We start from the raw sequence: 19,692 nt of genomic DNA on the forward strand, positions 1-19,692 counted from the left end.
CAGGGTGGAAGGAGTATTATTTGCCCACCCTTTGACTTTGGACTTGACTAGGTGGCTCGCCTAGGTTAATGACAAGTAGGCAGACTCAGCAGTGAGTCAGTTTTCAGAGCAGGTCTTAAGAAGTCTCTATTGTTTCCTCCTTGTGCCATGGCCCAGTTAGCTTACTTGCCCAAGGACAGTGAGATATGCAAAGCTGAGCCATCCTCTAGTTAACCCACAGACCTGCAAGGAAAAGCAAAGCCAGCTAAGAGAATAAATGGTGGTTGTCACTTAAAAACCCGAGTTTTGGAGTGGTTTGTTAGGCAGCATTATTGCGCCAATAGCTAACCGATAAACTGCCTAACCTCACCTCTTCACAAAAGTATAGGGAACAAGACAGGATTAAAGGTGTTGGTAGCTAAGGGGGATTACAGAGATGGCAATCAAACAATAATGTTTCTCAAACTTGCATGACCCTTTCAATGACATTCTTGTTGGTTCCTACTGTAGTATTTAAAGATTTTGAGAGAGACAGAGAGAGCGCGACCTGTGTAGGAAAACCGGCGGGGGACATTCTGCTTGATCCCAAGACCCTGGGATCATGACCTGAGCTGAAAGCACACGTTTAACCTACTGAGCCACCCAGGAGCCCCCTACTGTGGCACTTAAATTATGTTAAATATCTACACATGTAAAACTATGTATGTATATATATAACTACATACATTTCCTAAATGTATAGTTCTTAGAACCTGAAAACCTAATTACAAATGCTGTTACAGGATTTTCTTCTTCTTTAGTGCCCCGGTTCTTGGTTACGCCACTCCGAAGAATGAAGACGTAGACCAGATGAAGAGTGCTGGACCACAAAGACAGTAAAGTGACAGTACAAAGCTCCCAAAGAGGAAAGGGCTCCCAGACGGGTGCCATCCAGGTTTCTAAGTCTAGGGGTTTTTATGGGCTTTGTTGGAGTGCTGTTTTAATCTGATTTACCCTCCCTGCACCTGTTATCCAATCAGATTCTTGTCATCTATCAGGTGGGAAAGGTTGGAGGGCCCCTTCCAGGGTGGTGTAAAATCCTTCTAAGGGTGGTTTCCTCTTGAGGGAGGGCACCATGTCCCAGAGTGCCTTTCTTCCAACTATCCTTCACCAATACTACAAAACTAGTAATATTCAAATCAGCATCTCAATGTAGTTGCACAGAAATAATTATTTTGTGTGTTGCCATGACTATGCCACCAGAAAAATTTCCTACTATAAGATGACAGAAGTTATCTTTGAGTGAATCTCATGTTCTGCAAAATTGCACATTGAAACCATAGTGCTTCAGGGAAAAACTGCAGAGACAATCCCCATTTTTCTGGTCCTGAGATTAGTGGAGCTCTAAGCAAAGGAGCCCTCACATTCATCTTGTCAATTTCTGCAAAATCCTCACTTGGGACAACCATGTAAGTACTGTAACAAGACCTCCTTTTGTCTTAGCACCCTGCAAATCATTAACCACAGGCCACTAAACTGGTGCCAAAACAATCCTGTTTAGTATAGATCCACTCAGGCAACGGCACCAGAGTCTCTTATTATTTAAGGACTGCTCACACTGAAAGCTGGGACCGGAAGGAAGCTAGAGGTAAGGAACGTGACTGGAGGGAAATGATCCGCAACCAGTTCGTTATTACGGAGGGTAGTGACCAGAGGCCCATTCAGAGTCCCCTTGATAGGTAGCTCATAAATGGTGGGAGCAGGGAGCCTCCTGACTAGGATGGCAACAGCTTTCCTGAATCTTAAGCATGGAGGAAAAAACTGGACTCATTTTAGCTGTCCTGTCAGAAGCAGCCGTGTCAGGTCAATGTGCACTGACAGGCTCTGTGGAAGCAGAAAAGGCAGCTTCGTGGCTTCTGTCATGAAAGACATTGTAGAAGCTAAATTCTAAGCCAGCTCAGGAAGATCTCTTAAGACCACCTTCCCACCCTGGAGGTCTTCTGGTCTGATCGCATGTATACTTAGTAACGCTCTACTCCCAGAGGGCACCTTGGTGAGGGGAACAGCAGAGCATCAATTGCAGGATTATCTTGCTTTCAAATTAAATTAACTTAACTTCTGGTGGATAAATCCATCTACTGTCTATTTGGGTTAGTTCCTGGGTGCCTGAGTGCCCCAGGAGATCATTAAAAAACATCGGCCTTCCGGTCTGTCAAAGTGAGGGTACAAGAAGAGCAGAGCAATGCACTCTGGTTCTGGCCAACAATAAATGGGTCATACAGGACTGTTCTAGAAGGAGTTGAATGGCATCAGGTAGATGTTAAGCAAGTAGTGAGAGGGGAGGCTGGAAATCGTCTGGGGAGTGTCATCCTCTAAGAGACAGCACCTGAGAACCTACTGGAAATGCAGCCCCAGTTCCCATGATCTTGCTTTTGAACACGGTGCCCTGACGTTCATAGCACATTGGAGCTGGTAAGCACTGGTTTAGGGCCATACTGAGGAAATCTGCAGGCCAAGTTCTCCTGATGCCCAAGCTCCATTTCCTTTCTGAATGCTCTGCCCTCTTCTTTTCTACTGCACGCAGGTTTAGCCCCACTGTTGCCCTCAGTTCTGTCTTCCCAGCTAGGCTGTCAGCTCCATAAAGGCTGAGTTCCTTCATGGCTTATGCATCTTGTGAGCACTTTACAAAAGCGAATCCGGCTGGCAGCAATCACCCACGACTGTTCAGGGGTCTACAGACAAGAGTGTTTTTCACATTTCTCACCCAATCCAACACCCGCAGATGGAAATACTGCACAGATGGAAAGACAGATGGTGAAGGCACTTACCTCCACCACCTTGTTTTTACGATTAGCCTAAACTGGCCACATCAGGGTGTGAAAATGGAACAAAGCATCTAGAAGCTGTGAATAAATTGCCGTAGCCTGCTCACTGGGCCAAGACTCCCCCTGTCCCCCAACCATGTCCCAAACACTGGAATGTGCTGCCTCTCTGCCTGGATTCCAACAAGCAGAAGTTGCATTCCCCTATAATTTTTCAGATCAGTAATTAAAGCCCGGCTGCATTTAATGAAGCTGTTGTTATCCTTTGGGTGGGGAAGAAATGCACAAGAGATCAGTCTTATTAATAACAACTGGCAGCACACAGATAATCCTGAGTTTTATTAAGAATTTAAAAATCTAAACATTTTATAGAGGCCTGGGAAGCGTACTCAGAAACACCGCCCTCCGGCATTTCCAACATCCACACGTCCATATACCTCACTGCACTGCACCTCCCCACCAAGACAGGCAACTTGGCAGCACAGTGAACGTCGCTGTGTTTTTACTATTTGTAGAAAACTGGCATTTAGATTTCAAAATTAATAATATTACAAAATTACCAGCAGCAGTCTTAAGCATTTCAACAATGCTTATGAACTCCACTTTGCTGACCCAAACAAAGCTATTATTCCAAGTTCAACAAGCAGGACTTGTCCCAAGGAGGCGTAGTACACATCCTGCAGATACTCAGGCCACATTGCTCAGGACCCATTTGTGACTGTGTCTTCTTCCATCTCCTCTTCTCCATCATCAGTGGGGCCTGAAGAGAACACAAAACCATGGGTTGTATTGATTTCAGAACACGTGCTCGCTCCCAGTGCGAGTGGACATTCTGTGATGCTACTCCATGCTAGTTCCGGGATTAGGTACAAAAACCTCAATCACAGCACCTGCCCTCAAGGAGCTTAGCGTCCAGAGACTACCTGTCTTTGGAGGTATGGGACAGGATCGTCAATTCCTAGGGAAAGGGTCACAAAGGTATTTTATAAAAGTCAAACCATTGTCTGACATTCTAATAACCCATTTTGGTTGAGCGGATAATTCATTTTTTGTGACAATAAAAAGCTTATACTTTGTGTTTCGTTCTTAACCACGACCATAGGCAAAGAAAATGGGAATCCTCAAAAAACAGCTGGATACTACTACATGCCCATTAACGGGAATACTCAGTGACTCTGCCATCTCTAAGTCAGACAAAGTATGGCCACAACCCAAAGTCCTTCATCTCTTCATCAATTTACAGCAGATATTTGGGTCAATGTATTCGGAAAAAGGAAATGTTTTAACTCTATCAGTGTTTGGGAAAATGACTCTTGTTTAAGGTTACTGCTTCTACAGTTAGCCCCAACTTCAGATTGGTAGATACAAAAGTACCAAGACAAGAATTTCAGTCAAGTTTTAGTGTATTCAGAAGTCTAGGCCCACTGAAATCTACGGAGTACCCTATGTCTCCCTTCCTCCTCCAAGGGAACCTCCAGATCATACTGAAAATCCCGAGATTTTAAGGCCCAAATAAAACATTCTGGGGGAAACAAATCAGCTCAGTAATTCTGTCATAGCACAGTCACAATAAGTCACTGTGAACTGCCTCCTCCCCACCCGTCACCACTGAGCCTTGAAAACCTTTAACAGACTTCTAATGCTCTCAGACTTAAGACCGCACCCAACACTGTCTGCAGGGCTGTATGGCCTATGGCATGCTTCCTCTGCTGGCTTCACTTCACCACATTCTCCTTGTGCCTTGAACTTCACTCCCATTGGCCTCTTTCATTTCAACTGGGCAAGGCTCCTGTTTGCCACAGGTGCTTTGCCTGTGTAGCTCCCCCTCTCCGCCCCTAGAATGTCACTCTCCCTTTGTTTACTTCAGCAATTCGCACTTGGTTTAAGACCCAAAGAGCTTTTATGTACCTTTATAAATACCATATTAGATTCATCAACACTGTATTAGAATTTAAGATCAAGTATTTTAAAAATTGTAATTCATTAAAAAATGTCTTCATTAGAGCATCTGCCTTTAGATCAGGTCATGATCCCAGAGTCCTGGGATCAAGTCCCATATAGGGCTCCCTTGCTCAGCAGGGAGACGCTTCTCCCTCTGCCTCTCATGAATAAATAAATCTTTAAAAGAAAAAAAAAAAAGTCTTCATTACATGTTAATGTTTATTTTGTTTAAATATATATATTTAAATATATATTATAATATATATAATATATAATATAATATATAATATATATTTATTTCCCAAAATAAAAATATTTAGTGAGAAGCTTGGCATTATTTTCTACTTTTGCCTCTCTCTGTCATGTCTGATGAACAGTTATCAGCTGGACCCCGGTACTGGCTTCATCAGTCCACCTGCTGCCACACGTCGTTTTCACTGAAGAAGATGAAGAAAAATCAGCCTCACACAGACATGCAGCCAGGAAAGGAAGGTGTATTCTAACAGTCTAACTGTGTATTTAGACAGCTGTGGGTTTTCCTGTTTGGTGCTATTCTAGAACTTGACAAAAGCGATAGTTTCTTAAGGGTTAGTTTGCAATGTGGAGTCTAAAACCTGGTCAGTGAACTTTTCATACTCTCTTACTAGAAAATCCACGGATCTACCTCGTCTTCCTTGAAGTGACAAGTTCACTTCATATTCGAGAAGATGCTTGCCTCTCAACGAAAACAACTACTCCAGTGCATGGAGACAACCATCCAACTTAGGCATGGGTTCGTGCAGACCCCATCCCGTCACCCAAGATATCAGAAGATGTGCACTAAAAAGGTGATATTTAATAATATTCATCTCTTTGCTTTGTGAATGACATTCTGAAGTGAAACTGGTATATTCTACTAAGAGAATGCAGAGCAGTATAGAATGAGGACTTTAGGCCATGGCCTTGACCTATGCCGAGGCCCCAGCAGTCTTAACTGCCATTACTCCTGCACCATCAGTGCAAATGTTAATAATGGTGGAAAAAGCAAGAAACACCTTAGTGTTATTATACAAAGTTTTGACCCTACAGATGCCCACGGGCTCAAAGGCTACACAGTGAGAACCGCCAGTCTAATCAAAGTCTTACTCATTTTTAGCTTCTGTTCAAACATGATTTGCCCTAGGGAACTTTCCCTGAGCTGCCAGTCTAGGTATCATATCAAAACTTGTAATACGAATTGTTTTGAATAGTTTTTACTTAACACCTCCGGTGCCTAACATACAGTTGGCATTCAAATATTAGAACAGCCAACACTTAGCAAAATATATGCTCATGTCAGACCTTACGCTAAGTGCTACCTACGAACTCTCTTACTTATCCTCCCAAAAACATTTTGAAGTTGGTACTCTTTATTATCTCAAATTTAAAGATGAGGAAACACACTTGAGATTAAGTGAGGATGAAGAAATTCACCTAAAATCAGAGCTGGTGAGGATAATATCTGAGCTTCATGCTGTTTGGCTCTGAGGCTTGTGTTTCCAACCAACCAAGGTATCTAACTAACACACACCCACCCCTCCTACCCCCCACCCCACACATGGGTGAAAGTCCAATGGTGCCCTCTAGTGTTTGGTTTCACTGCACGGCTAGGAAATAACACGCTTTTACATCAAAAATCCTCAGAGTCCTATGCCAGAATATGCTACATCAAGTAACTTATCTTCAAAAAGCATATAAAGGGATTTTGCAAATATTAGATGCTAATGTTCTTGGGTCATGGCATCTGAACCGTTCTGGAATCACTTCAAACATAATATTAACTGGGAAGTCTACAGACAGACCACTATGTCCTGACCTGATCTGCGTTCCCTGCCAGGTATCTGCCCGGACTGCAGCAAGCCCTTCAGCCGCTCCACTTCAGCCAGGGTAGACGCATTCGCTATAGCATTCTGGAGGACAGAAGACAATGGAGACAGACCATTAATTGCATCTGAGGATCAAACACACAGAAAACTCTACAGACATGGGAACTCTTGTGAGTTGGAATATTAAATAGTTGTGTTGAGGCAAGAATTTTACTGTCATGTTGAAATCAACCCAAAACCCAATCATAAACTGCCCAAACTGGTAAACAGATGTGGACCCACTTTCAAGACAGCAAATAATCACTGCACATTCCTGAAATTTTAGTGAATTAAAGCACTTAATTGAAACTATGTTACTGGATAATTTAGGAAGCAGTGTTATGAAACTGGGCTTTCCCACTGATCATCACACAGATCTTTCAGGCAGCAAATCTTTGAAAATAAAAACTAAGATAAATACTGAGACAGCATACTAAGTAACTGCTCAAAGAAAAAAAAATCCTGGGAAAATAAGAACTAGAGCTGCCTCTGCTTTGACTTGATCATGTAAGTAATTCAAGTCAAAGTCAAGTAACTTTATGCTAGTTCCTTCCATACGCAAAATCCAGCAGGAATCTAAGCAGAGGGGAGACTACTCTACAATGTTTAGAACTTGGTCTATTACAAATTTCATGTCCTAAACCCATGGCAACTCTCTCCAGTCCAAGAGTCCTAACAACTTATTACCTTGATTGCTTCTACATCTCCTGGAGATGGCCCACCTTTCTTCTTGTCAGTTGGCAAACCAGCACCTGGGTTGAAACTTGGGAGGAGGAGGGAAGAACGCAACTGTTAAATCCTGACCAATGGAAGTTGCTTCTCTTTTACTTTCAAAAAAGCTTTTGAAAGTAATTCAACCAGTGTAGTATCTTATCTTTGTTAACAAACTGATACAAGAAACTCTCTCCTTCAGAAACACCACCCAGTTCTCATCTTCCTCTAGTGAAAAAGCATACAAGAGTATACAATGTTGCATTAAGACTGAAGTGGAAGGATTTGCTAACCTGGTAGAAATCTCATATGATGTGTGGACCACTGATGGTCACGAGCTATCATCACACAAATTCAATACTGTATTAGGCACAGGTGTTTTGTTTAATTCTGTAGGAGGCAAAAAGCCAGACAGATAGTGTTTCTGAAGGTGAAGTAGAGTGAAGTTGGATATCCGTATCTTACGTTTTGCTTCTCCTGGCAATATCCTTTGCAAGTTGTGCACCCCGTTTGCCCTTGAACATTTTCTCTGCTTCCTGACGCTCCTACAGCAACACCACACACAGAGTTAATGGAAATAGGAATACCACATGCATTTAGATGCATTCCTCAGAAAACACGGAAGAAAACTCTCCTGAAACACTCTGGGCTGGTAAAAATACCAAAAAGCCAACTTCAAATTAAAAGGAGACAAATGGCATTGCCTTCTCTGCTGAGGCTCCCTGAAGGAAGTTTCCCATCCTAGTTTCAAGGAGAAACCCTGGAGGAACTAAGATGGTTAAAAAAAAAAAAGCCCAAAAACTAAAAAACATTCCCAGTAAGGGGAGAATCATTCTAACAATTAAAGCTGCTGAAAAATGGCTTATATTAAGCCCTCCAGCAGGGAATGTATCTAAACAAAGTCTGCCGTCCACAGTGCTCACAGCGGGTCTGAGACCGTGCTGCCCCTGAATGCGTCCACACGAGACTGTGCTAACCCAAGTCCTGCTATAAACTCTGCTATGAAAAATGAATGATTAACATTTTCTTTCCCACGTTTTTATCACAAACCAACAGTAAAACTCATTAGGCGACTGCAAATATCCATAACAAAAGTATAAAAGAAAACACATGAATCTACAATGATTTACAACAGAAGAATACTTACTTTTAGTTTCACCTTCTGGAAATCCAGTACTCTGACTTGTGGAACTTTATAAATTACATACAGTCTGTAATGCTTCTTATTTGTTACAGGATTTCTTAGAATACTACGAGAAAAGGAATAGCATAATGCCAATCTTGTTCGTAGCCCAGCGCTCAAGAGATCCATTTTAATAGACTCAAATGAGTACATAAACTAAGGAAAAGTTTACATTTTTTCACATTTCAGTGTGATTAAGTTAACATTAGGGACATTTTAATAGAGCATTGGACCTAAAGGAAGTATTTTCACTTTTTTTTTTCTTTTTTAAGATTTATTTATTTGACAGAGAGATCACAAGTTGGCAGACAGGCAAACAGAGAGCAGGGGGGAAACAGGCTCCCTGTGGAGCAGAAAGCCCGATGGAGGGCTCAATCCCAGAACCCTGAGATCACAACCTTAGCAGGCGGCAGGGGCTTAACCCTCTGAGCCACCCAGACAGCCTCACTTCTTGTTTTTAAAAGGTCCTTCTTACTAACTGCTTTAAGATCAAGGCCAGTAATGTTTAATATAAAGGACTTCACTGTGACCACCAAATCATTTCCATACCTTAGGTAAGTCAGTGATTTGAGAGATGCCAAAGGGTCCAGATCACCCTGTAAAAGAAATAGCCACATGTAAGAACATGAAAACCAAAGGCTATTTTGAGGCTTTGAAATGGCAGATCACTTTGCTAGCAAAGGCTCCTCTTATCTTTTTATTTTTTTACTGCCCTAGTGCCTAGCACAGCACTAGCACAGCACCAATGTGTAAGAAATTACTACTAACCAAATTGGAAAGTAGATTTGAACTTCTTAAACTTACGATCTGAAGCCATAACAGTTTGTCTCAACAGCAGAAGAGACCAAAAAAAAACTATTTTATTTCCTGTAGCAACCTCCAAAGGGCTAGAATTTAAACCAGTGATTTAGAAAAGAAAGACATGTCAAAGTTTATGTAACTTCAGAGGAAGTTATTCACACAGGGAAACTCAAACTGGAACCTGTGGTGAGGGGGTTTTTCCCCCAGTACCTGTATGTACCTGGTGACACGGGCATTATGTCATTGGGGGCAGGCATCTTTATTCAAACCTCCCTCATATTGCTTTGGATAATTATTCAAGGACAAGGAGTATAGTTAAAAAAGAAAAGAAAGATTCAATTATGGGACAAGGGCAGGTTAGTTTTTTAATCTTCCCACATTACCCCATAAAATACAGTACAGCAAGGAGAGCAAAAGCAAAAGCCTACAGTCAATAGCTATGACTAACGGAGATGAAAAGGCATTCTGGCAAGAACCCTAAAATAGGTGTAGGTAGGGACAAAACACCGAGAGCTGCCAAGACCTCTTGCACGGGGCAAGCATTTGCACAGGAAGCAGCAGAAGGAAAGCAGGGAGGCATGTGACAAACCAGGGTACTCCGACACGACCAGTGGTCAGTCAGTCCGATGGCAGCCGCCAGCAGATCTACACATGCCAGCCAATAAGGAGGGAAGCAAGCCTGGGATAAATCCCGAAGGGGCTAGGCAACTTGGGCCCTCATTCTTAATACTAACCACCAGTATATCAATGGTTATATATACCAAAGGATATCAATGGTATCCAGGACAAAGCCCTACAATCAGGAGAAACTGCTAGGACCAGACTGCAACTGAGCAGGACAGGGGCATGAGGGACAAGGAGAAAAGAGTACAGATAAAAGCAAGAAGGGAAAGAGCCAGGAGGTTCAGAAAAGCAGCAGCCATTTTTTTAAAAACTTTTTCCCTACTTTTTATTTTTATTTTTTAAAGATTTATTTATTTATTTATTTGACAGAGAGAGAGAGAGAGAGATCACAAGTAGGCAGAGAGGCAGGCAGAGAGAGAGGAAGGGAAGCAGGCTCCCTGCTGAGCAGAGAGCCCGATGCGGGACTCGATCCCAGGACCCTGAGATCATGACCTGAGCGGAAGGCAGCGGCTTAACCCACTGAGCCACCCAGGCACCCAGCAGCAGCCATTTTTAAACGCTTCACAACCAACCATCGGAGGGAGCTCTAAAGCACCTAGTGGCATATCACCACTCAAAGAAATACACAGGATGACCTAAAAAGGGACAAGGACAAACATAACATGATCTCATCTGTATGCGGAATCTAAAGAAAAAAATAAAAAGACCAACTCACAGCAATACAGAGTTCAATGGTGGTTACCAGAGGTTGGGATGGGGGAGGAGGGAGGGAAATGAGCTGCTGATCAAAGAGTACAAACTTCCAGTTATTATGAGTTAAGTTCTGGAGATTTAACATACAACATGGTGACTACAGTTAATAGTAATGTACTACCGCATATCTTAAATCTGCCGAGAACAGATCTTAAGTATTCTCACCATACAAAGATGTAAGGATGTGATGTGATAGATATGTTAGTTTGGTAACAGTGATCACTTCACGATGTATACGTCTATCAAAAATCACATTGTAGGTGGCTCAGTGGGTTGAGCCGCTGCCTTCGGCTCAGGTCCTGATCTCAGGGTCCTGGGATCGAGCCCCGTGTCGGGCTCTCTGCTCAGCGGGGAGCCTGCTTCCCTCTCTCTCTCTGCCCGCCTCTCTGCCTACTTGTGATCTCTGTCTGTCAAATAAATAAATAAAATCTTAAAAAAAAAAATCACATTGTATACCTTAAATACTATATTATTTTTATCACTCATACTTAAATAAAGCTGCAAAAAAAAAAAAGGAACAACGAATGGCAACTTTCGTTACACTCACACATAGACACACACAAACTGTGTAGACCAATGATGATGTCTTGACTGGTTTCTTAAAAAGAATAAATAGTATGTTGGGAGGTATGAAATGTTTAAGGCCACTATTGTTTAAGAAACTAAAGGTACTTGGTTAACTGGAAGTTTTGTTTTTTTTTTTAAAGATTTTATTTATTTATTTGTCAGAGAGAGAGAGAGCGAGAGCGAGCACAGGCAGACAGAGTGCAAGGCAGAGTCAGAGGGAGAAGCAGGCTCCCTGCGGAGCAAGGAGCCGGATGTGGGACTCGATCCCAGGACGCTGGGATCATGACCTGAGCCGAAGGCAGCTGCTTAACCAACTGAGCCACCCAGGCGTCCCGGTTAACTGGAAGTTTTAATATGTATTTTTAATCCCCAGAATACTAAGAATAGGAATAAGTAATTCCTACACTGTTAATAGGAAAAGAAGAATGACAGAGAGAGAGAGAGAGAGAGAGAGAATGAACACAGTAAACGAGAGCAAAAGAAATGCAGAATGGGTCGATCAGTAACAAGCCCCAGAAAAGAGAAAAGAAAAATTCACATAGACCAGTAATTAAGTTAAATGTAAACAGACCAAATACTTCGTTTAAAATAAAGACTTCACATTATATTTAACAAAACAATCTTATCATATGCTGTTTTAATCTAAAATGTATGGTACAGGAGAGCTGGAATAAATTTTGGATGGAAAAAATTATCATACAAATACTAACTAAAAGAAAGCTTGTTCTGGCATATTAGAGCAGATAAAATAAACAAGGTATAAAACAGCACTAGGAGATAAAGAGGGTCACGACGCAGTAATAAAAAGGTTAGTTCACCAGGAAGGTATTAACAAATTAAAATTTGTGTGTATCAAATAAGGGGATTTCAAAATATATAAAACTAAAATGGACAGAAGTCCAGGCAGACTATCTAATACACTATCATGTGAGTTTTTTTCCTTAAGATTTTTACTTATTTATTTGACAGAGACACAGTGAGAGAAGGAACACAGGCAGGAGAAGTAGGAAAGGGAGAAGCAGGCTCCCCACTGAGCAGGAAGCCCGATGATGACCACAACGATGACGGCAGCGGCGGCGATGATCCCAAGACCCCAGGATCATGACCTGAGCTGAAGGGAGCCGCTTAATGACTGAGCCACCCAGGTGCCCCTTATTTGAGATTTTTAACACACTTACTTCAGTAACTGATAGCACAAACTCACCCTTCATCTTTACAAATAATTTTAAATATAATTACAACATACACAAAAATACAAACAGCTCTGGGCACCTGGGTGGCTCAGGCCATGATCCCAGGGTCCTGGGTTTGAATCCCATTTCCAGCTCCCTGCTCATCGGGGAGACTGCTTCTCCTTCTCCACACTGTAAGTGCTCTCTTCTTGCTCTCTCTCTCTCAAATAAATAAAATCTTAAAAAAAGAAAAAAAAAAACAGTCTTTATCATGCCACCGATTTCCTATGAATGTGCAATTTGGGTAGAATACCTCATATATTTTAGAAAAGACATGGCCTCAGACCACTGTTTTCTTACTTCTGGAGTCAAGTACTCCTTTCTTTGAAAACCTGAAGGAAGCTCTGGACCCAGTCCACCAGGAAAGATTCATGGAAACAGGGAAGGGAGGCAAGGTCATAGTAAACATAAAATCAAGTTATATAATACACACTTAGACATCCAATGTTTAAGTGAAAAATTTCGGTTTCAAAATTAAAATTTAGGTTTTAATTTTGTTAAAAATTACACATACATGCTCCATATCACTCAGCATCAGGGAAATACAAATCAAAACCACAATGAGATATCACCTCACACCAGTCAGAATGGCTAAAATAAACAAGTCAGGAAATGACAGATGCTGGCGAGGATGCGGAGAAAGGGGAACCCTCCTACACTGTTGGTGGGAATGCAAGCTGGTGCAGCCACTCTGGAAAACAGCATGGAGGTTCCTCAAAATGTTGAAAATAGAACTGCCCTATGACCCAGCAATTGCACTATTGGGTATTTACCCTAAAGATACAAACATAGTGATCCAAAGGGGCACGTGCACCCGAATGTTTATAGCAGCAATGTCCACAATAGCCAAACTATGGAAAGAACCTAGATGTCCATCAACAGATGAATGGATCAAGAAGATGTGGTATATATACACAATGGAATACTATGCAGCCATCAAAAGAAATGAAATCTTGCCATTTGCGACAACATGGATGGAACTAGAGCGTATCATGCTTAGTGAAATAAGTCAAGCGGAGAAAGACAACTATCATATGATCTCCCTGATATGAGGAAGTGGTGATGCAACATGGGGGCTTAAGTGGGTAGGAGAAGAATAAATGAAACAAGATGGGATTGGGAGGGAGACAAACCATAAGTAACTCTTAATCTCACAAAACAAACTGAGGGTTGCTGGGGGGAGGGGCTTTGGGAGAAGGAGGTGGGATTATGGACATTGGGGAGGGTATGTGCTTTGGTGAGTGCTGTGAAGTGTGTAAACCTGGTGATTCACAGACCTGTACCCCTGGGGATAAAAATATATGTTTATAAAAAATAAAAAATTTTAAAAAAAATTAAAAAAAAATTACACATACAGAGCAGAAACATTAGAAGAAATAGGTTACCATAATTACACCCAAACAGAGAAAATAAAACATGACGCTTAGCTCAAAGGAAGACCAATTCCAAGTAGATCACTGGTCTCAATGTTAAGAGTAAAAAAACAGTTCCTAGAATGTAACTGTCCAACAAAATTTAACATGCTTCATATGTAACTGAATGCTTTCTAGTAGCCAATTAAAAGAAAAAAACAAATGTAACTTATTTTAGTAGTATATTATTTAACCAATTATCCAAAATATTATCATTTCATTATCAATATAGAAAAACTGATAGCTGGGGTGCCTGGGTGGCTCAGTGGGTTAAGCCTCTGTCTTCAGCTCAGGTCATGATCTCGGGGTCCTGAGACTGAGCCCCGCATCAGGCTCTCTGCTCAGTGGGGAGCCTGCTTCCCCTTCTCTCTGCCTGCCTCTCTGCCTACTTGTGATCTTTGTCTGTCAAATAAATAAATAAATAAAATCTTTAAAAAAAAAAAAAAACAACAAACAACAACGACAACAACAAAAACTGATAGCTTACATTCTTTGGGGTACTAAGTTTTCGAAACCTGTTACGTATTTTACAGTTCTTAGGACACTGAAGTTCAGAGTAACTGCTTGTGCCTAGTGGCTACCATATTGGACACCGCAATTCTAGAAAATAACTTATGTTTACTGAAAACAACTCTTTCTGTAGTGGAAGCCTGACAAACCATCAAAAGTACTAGCAACAACAACAACAAAAGACCGATAAACTGGATTATGCTTAAATTAGGAACTTTTCTATCAAGACACCCTAAGACTGTCAAAAGATGAGCTACAGAGTGGAAAAGGCTATTTAACCAAAAGAGGCCCGGATCTTTTTTTTTTTTTTTTAAGATTATTTATTTATTTGACAGAGAAAGAAATCACAAGTAGGCAGAAGAAGGCAGAGAGGCAGGCAGATAGAGAGGGAGAAGCAGGCTCCCTGCTGAGCAGAGAGCCTGATATGGGGCTCGATCCCAGGACCCTGGGATCATGACCTGAGCAAAGGCAGAGGTTTAAACCGCTGAGCCACCTAGCTGCCCCAAGAGGCCCAGATCTTGAATTACAAAAAAACACAAAGGATGAAGAAGATAATTCTCTGGATTTTCTAAATTATCCATGAGAGGCATGCAGCACCTTTAACTCCTCCCCTCAAATACATTCCGCCCGACCCCATCTGACTTACCAGTTCCACAAGACTATTGTTGGTGAGAATGAGTTCTGTCAGACAGGGTAGAGCCTGATCAAGTCCCTCACCTATACGGCTAAAGTGAAGAAAGAAAAAAAAAGACTCTTTGTAAAAGTGAAAAAGTAGGTAAGTGAACAATTTTATCTAAGTCCTTGTACAGAAGATCTGAAACTCCAAAGGTGGAAGAACTTTAGAGATCTTTCTTCCAACACCCTAACTGGGAAAGGGAAACCTAACTGGCAGAGGGTCACAGGGTTAGTTAGTGGCAGAAGTCGGATGATTTTCGAACCCATGCTTCCAGAGGGCTGCCTGAGCTTTTTTCCATTACCATTTTGTCTAGTGAAAACTGAGAGAAGAAACTCCTGCGTAGAACAAACTACTTAGCTAACTTCATGACTTTCGTGCAGGTAGCACAGAAATACAAGTGATTCTGCATTCACAGCTCAGGTACATAACAAACAACTACACCATAAGGGAATGGTTAACTCATGATAAATATGCTTTATTTTAAAAAAGCAAGTCACTGGGGTGCTCAGTCAGCTGAGCATCTGACTTCTGATTTTGGGTCAAGCTGTGATCTCAGTGTCCTGGGGTAGAGCCCTGAGCCAGGTTCCAAGCACAGGGAGGAGTTTGCTTACCATTCTCTCTTCCTCTGCCCTCCCCACACTTGCATCTGAGTGCACATGTGCTCTCTAAAATAAGTAAGTATATTTAAAAAAAAATAAAATAAAATAAAGGAATTAAAAAGCAAGCCACCACCTAGTACTTCTTAAAGACATTGTCTATAGACCTTCAGTAACTTTTTTTGATAAAATTTACTCAGAGGTGATGAAAGAGGGTTAAAGAAAACCCTAAATTTCAGTAAGTAATAGTCTAAAAATCAGTTGTAAAGAAAAACAAACGGCAGAGAATGTGAAGTAGAGACACTTAGTCAAAAATATAAATGTTGGGGATGCCTGGGTGGGCTTGGTCAGTTACACGTCTGACTCCTGAGTTTGGCTCAGGTTATGGTCTCAGGGTCCTGGGACAGAGCCCTGTGTGGGGCTTCATACTCAGTGGGGAGTCTGCTTGAGGAGTTTTATCCATCTCTCTTTGTCCCTCCCCTGTTCTCATGTGCAGGCACGCGCTCACTCTCTCTAAAATAAATAAGTAAATCTTCGAATATACATACATATGTGTATACATAAATTGTTGAACTAGATTTTTAATATGGTCCCTCTGATAATTACAATTATTGTTTCAGAAGCCAAAATATGTACAAAACAGCATGCTTATAATTTAAATATCTATTATCATGAATATATAAGTATTTCTAAACAGATGCAAAGAAGACGAGACCAGTACCAGGTTAATCTCTGGACCTATATGGGAAAAGTGCAGCTTGTCTCTCATTTTAAGATCTATGTAGGCTCAACTGGTAGTTAAGTTCTATGGCTTCTTCAGGGAACACTGTGACATGCACTCTAGCGGAAAAAAATCACTTTCCACTAACAGTCACTTACCATATTCTATTGTTGTTTACTAATAATGTTTTCAGTCTTCTTAACAAAGGAAAACCATCCAGTTTCCTGATTTCATTGTCAGAAAAGTCAATAGCATCAAACTGGTCTAAGGTAGCACCTAGATTTTCAATGACAGGAATTTTATACCCTGTAAAACGGAAAGAAAAAAAATACACAAGTATTAATATGGTTAAAAGGTATATTAAAGCCGTAATGTACTACTTCATGGTAATTTGACTCAAAGCTTCCATTTATTCACAAAGTGTTTACGAAGCACCTACACTGTGCCAGACATTATGCAAATAATCGGTACATAAAATGATAAACAAGAGTCACATGTCCTAGCTGCCATGAAGCCTACAGTCTAGGGAGTGGACATGAAGAGAGTCATGACAACAAGGACAAGAGCTATTGTAATGAGAACACTTATTAATAGTAATATAGGTAGCTAACGTTCCTAAGAGTACTTACAAGGTGCCTCACACTGTTCTAACCGAAGCCCCAGAAATAGTTAAATAGCATTAAGAATTTACACTGTAAGCTGCTTACTGCCAGTGTCCAATTCTTGTTTATACATTGTGGACAACACTTCTTAACCTCTTTTGCATTCCCACAGACCACATTCATAGTAACACTTACCAGGATATCCTCCTGATACCATGACAGTTCCCCTTACCACACCTCCCCCAGCTCTAATGCAGAGTTCAAGGTCAACGGTTTATACAAAATAATAAACCATCCTATGAACAATTCGATACTCATGGATTTGTTAAAATGGGCCTAACTACTGTGCTAGGCGCTGGCATAAGAAAGAAATGAACACAAGCCATGGTTAGAGAACGCAATAAAAAAAAAAAAAATTCGTAATTCAGAGCTGCAAAGGTTACATCAAAGTAAGTACTATACCAAAACAAGTATCCTCAACACTTGATGCACCTGGGACACTTCAAACTTAGAGATAGGAAACTTAGAGATCAGTCTGCGCCAAGAGCAAAAGTGGTTAGTTACGTCTGAATGGAACTTTTCTCTAAACTTAATTTGAACCAAATAAAAGTACTGGGCTTTGTCAGCAAGAAATCCAAACTGAAATCAGAGCCCGAAGTAGTGCCGCACCTCAGCCAGTGTTGTCCCTGTGGAGCCAAATCTCAGGCCCAAATTGTATTGTCTTGCCCCCAGATAAACTGCTCTGCACACCCTTGTAAAGAGTCACTTTCTTTAAATACTAATTAGACAGGGACACTCCCCATTTCTTAACAAGCCTTTCTAAGGTTCAAATGAGATGAATTTGAACAGTTCAGAGCTTCCACCACCTTACACGGGGCACTCGTAGTGTAAGCCTCTCTGAAAGATTTTATTTATTTGAGAGAGAGCGCGCGCAAGCGAGAGAGAGCGGCACGCAGAGAGGAAGCAGCAGACTTCCCGCGGCGAAGGGAGACCGATTTGGAACTCAACCTCTGGACCCCGGCATCACGACCTAAGCCGAAGGCAGGCGCTTAACCTACTGAAACACTCAGGTGCTCCTAAGATGTTTCGATAAAAGGGGCATACAAGGCAACTGAAGCTAGAAGAAAGAAATCTTGCGGAAACACGCGCTTTTGTTCTCAGACTTCATATCCTCCCTCGCAAATTAGAAGTAATTAACATGTATCCTATCAATACTCCCACAATAACAGTCCAACGTATTTCCTGAGAATCAACGAGCCGCTGAGCACTAGGACCACGACTATTAACACTGTTCCAGCTCTCAAACAGTTCAGACTGCAGAACACCCCAAGCAAGGCCTAGCTGAGGCCCACGGGTGCGCACAGAAAGCGATTAATCAATCGGAGGGGCATGTGAGTAGGAGCGGGGTAAATGAAACCTCAGAAGGGCCTAGGGATGGGTTTGGGGCAGCAACCCCAAGACTCAGCCTCCCGCCCGGCTTGGCGCCCACAATGCAGGCCTGCTGGCCGAGTGCCGGCCCTCCGCGCACGCGGCGGGGCGCTCCCACCCGGCTGCGCGCGGAGGCCCGCCCACTCCCCTAGACTCACCCCGGAGGTCCAGCTCGCGGTCCCGCACGGCGTTGGTGTACTGAGCCGCCTGCTCGATCAACTCTGCCGTCAGTTTCACCATCCTGCCGCCTCCCGCTGCCGGTACCACGGCCCGCCGGCTCTTCCCGCCGCCTCCCGCCCGCCTGACTTCCCGGCGTCCCTCGCGCCCCGCCGACAGGCAACACCAATCGCACGCGGCGTTTGCGCGCGCAGCTCGACGTCCAGGCCGAAGCAATCGAAGAGCCACGCCCCCGGCCTCGTTCCCTTCGGAGGTTCAGGTGGTAGCCGAACTTGGGTTCTTCCTTGGGGCGTTCTGGAGGAGGGACCCTGATTCCAGGTGTTTGTGTCCGCAAGTTAAGCAAAATGTGAAGGCACCCGAGTGGAATTTTCTCCACGCAGGATGAACCTTGAGGTGGGAGGAAACGCTGTGTCTGTCCTCGCTCCACCCAGGAGGGGCGGGCATCTGTGGGATCCAGTACAAGGCTAGGACTTCAGGTTCCCATGCCAGCCGGGTGCTGTGGACCCGCAGGCTACTACGCGAGAAGCAGGGCAAGGTCAATCACAGGGCTGCTTCGCTGCGATCGTCCTGCCGCCTTGGACCCAGCTTCGCGCGCCGTGCTGTTTTCTGTTAGGCCTGTGATTTCCAGACATTTAAATATTTAATGGAAGCGTCGTATACAGAAAAGCGCACAAACCAGGAATTTGCAACGTGACGAATAGCTACAGGGTGAGAACACCTGCGTTGCCGCCTCCCGGTCCAGAAAATGAACAGTTTTCTGAAAGCCTCCCTTCCCAAGGCAACCAGAAATCAAACACCATAGATTAGTTGTCTTAAAAAAAAAAAATTACCTATTTATTTGAGAGAGAGAAAGCACAGGTGGGGCGGGGGGTTTGGGGGGTAGAGGCAGAGAGAGAGGGAGAAGCCAACTCCCACAGAATAGGAAGCCCAACCAACAGGGGCTGAATCCCAGGACCCTGGAATCATGACCCCAGTGGAAGGCAGACCCTTAACCAACTGAGCCACCCAGGCTCCCCACCTTTTGCTGGTTTTGATACAAATAGAATCATGCAATGTGCTTTCCTGCCTGATTTCTTTGGCTTTGTATTACGACTG

At 42.7% G+C, this 19,692-nt stretch overlaps 1 protein-coding gene across 1 annotated transcript; it reads right to left on the bottom strand.

Moving 5' to 3' along the window:
• Window positions 1-3,092: 3,092 nt before the first annotated feature.
• SNRPA1 (small nuclear ribonucleoprotein polypeptide A') lies at window positions 3,093-18,758 on the bottom strand. Its single transcript, XM_032342225.1, has 9 exons — window positions 18,579-18,758; window positions 16,549-16,696; window positions 15,044-15,122; window positions 9,048-9,094; window positions 8,463-8,565; window positions 7,781-7,860; window positions 7,292-7,367; window positions 6,556-6,649; window positions 3,093-3,540 (listed from the first exon to the last, which is right to left on the bottom strand). The coding sequence occupies exons 1-9, from the start codon at window positions 18,658-18,660 to the stop codon at window positions 3,482-3,484; spliced, it is 768 nt and encodes a 255-aa protein (XP_032198116.1). The 5' UTR covers window positions 18,661-18,758; the 3' UTR covers window positions 3,093-3,481.
• Window positions 18,759-19,692: the final 934 nt, after the last annotated feature.

The sequence above is a fragment of the Mustela erminea genome, chromosome 5 (assembly GCF_009829155.1).
Source record: "Mustela erminea isolate mMusErm1 chromosome 5, mMusErm1.Pri, whole genome shotgun sequence".
Lineage (NCBI taxonomy): Eukaryota > Metazoa > Chordata > Mammalia > Carnivora > Mustelidae > Mustela > Mustela erminea.

What these genes read in the sequence shown, in the direction of transcription:
- SNRPA1 (XM_032342225.1), bottom strand. Translation starts at nt 18,660, where the DNA reads ATGGTGAAACTGACGGCAGAGTTGATCGAGCAGGCGGCTCAGTACACC. An exon ending in ATTGCCAGGAGAAGCAAAAC is followed by an intron (nt 7,368 to 7,780) that starts GTAAGATACGGA and finishes CCTCCTCCCAAG; the next exon opens with TTTCAACCCAGGTGCTGGTT. An exon ending in GAGATGTAGAAGCAATCAAG is followed by an intron (nt 6,650 to 7,291) that starts GTAATAAGTTGT and finishes TCTGTCCTCCAG; the next exon opens with AATGCTATAGCGAATGCGTC.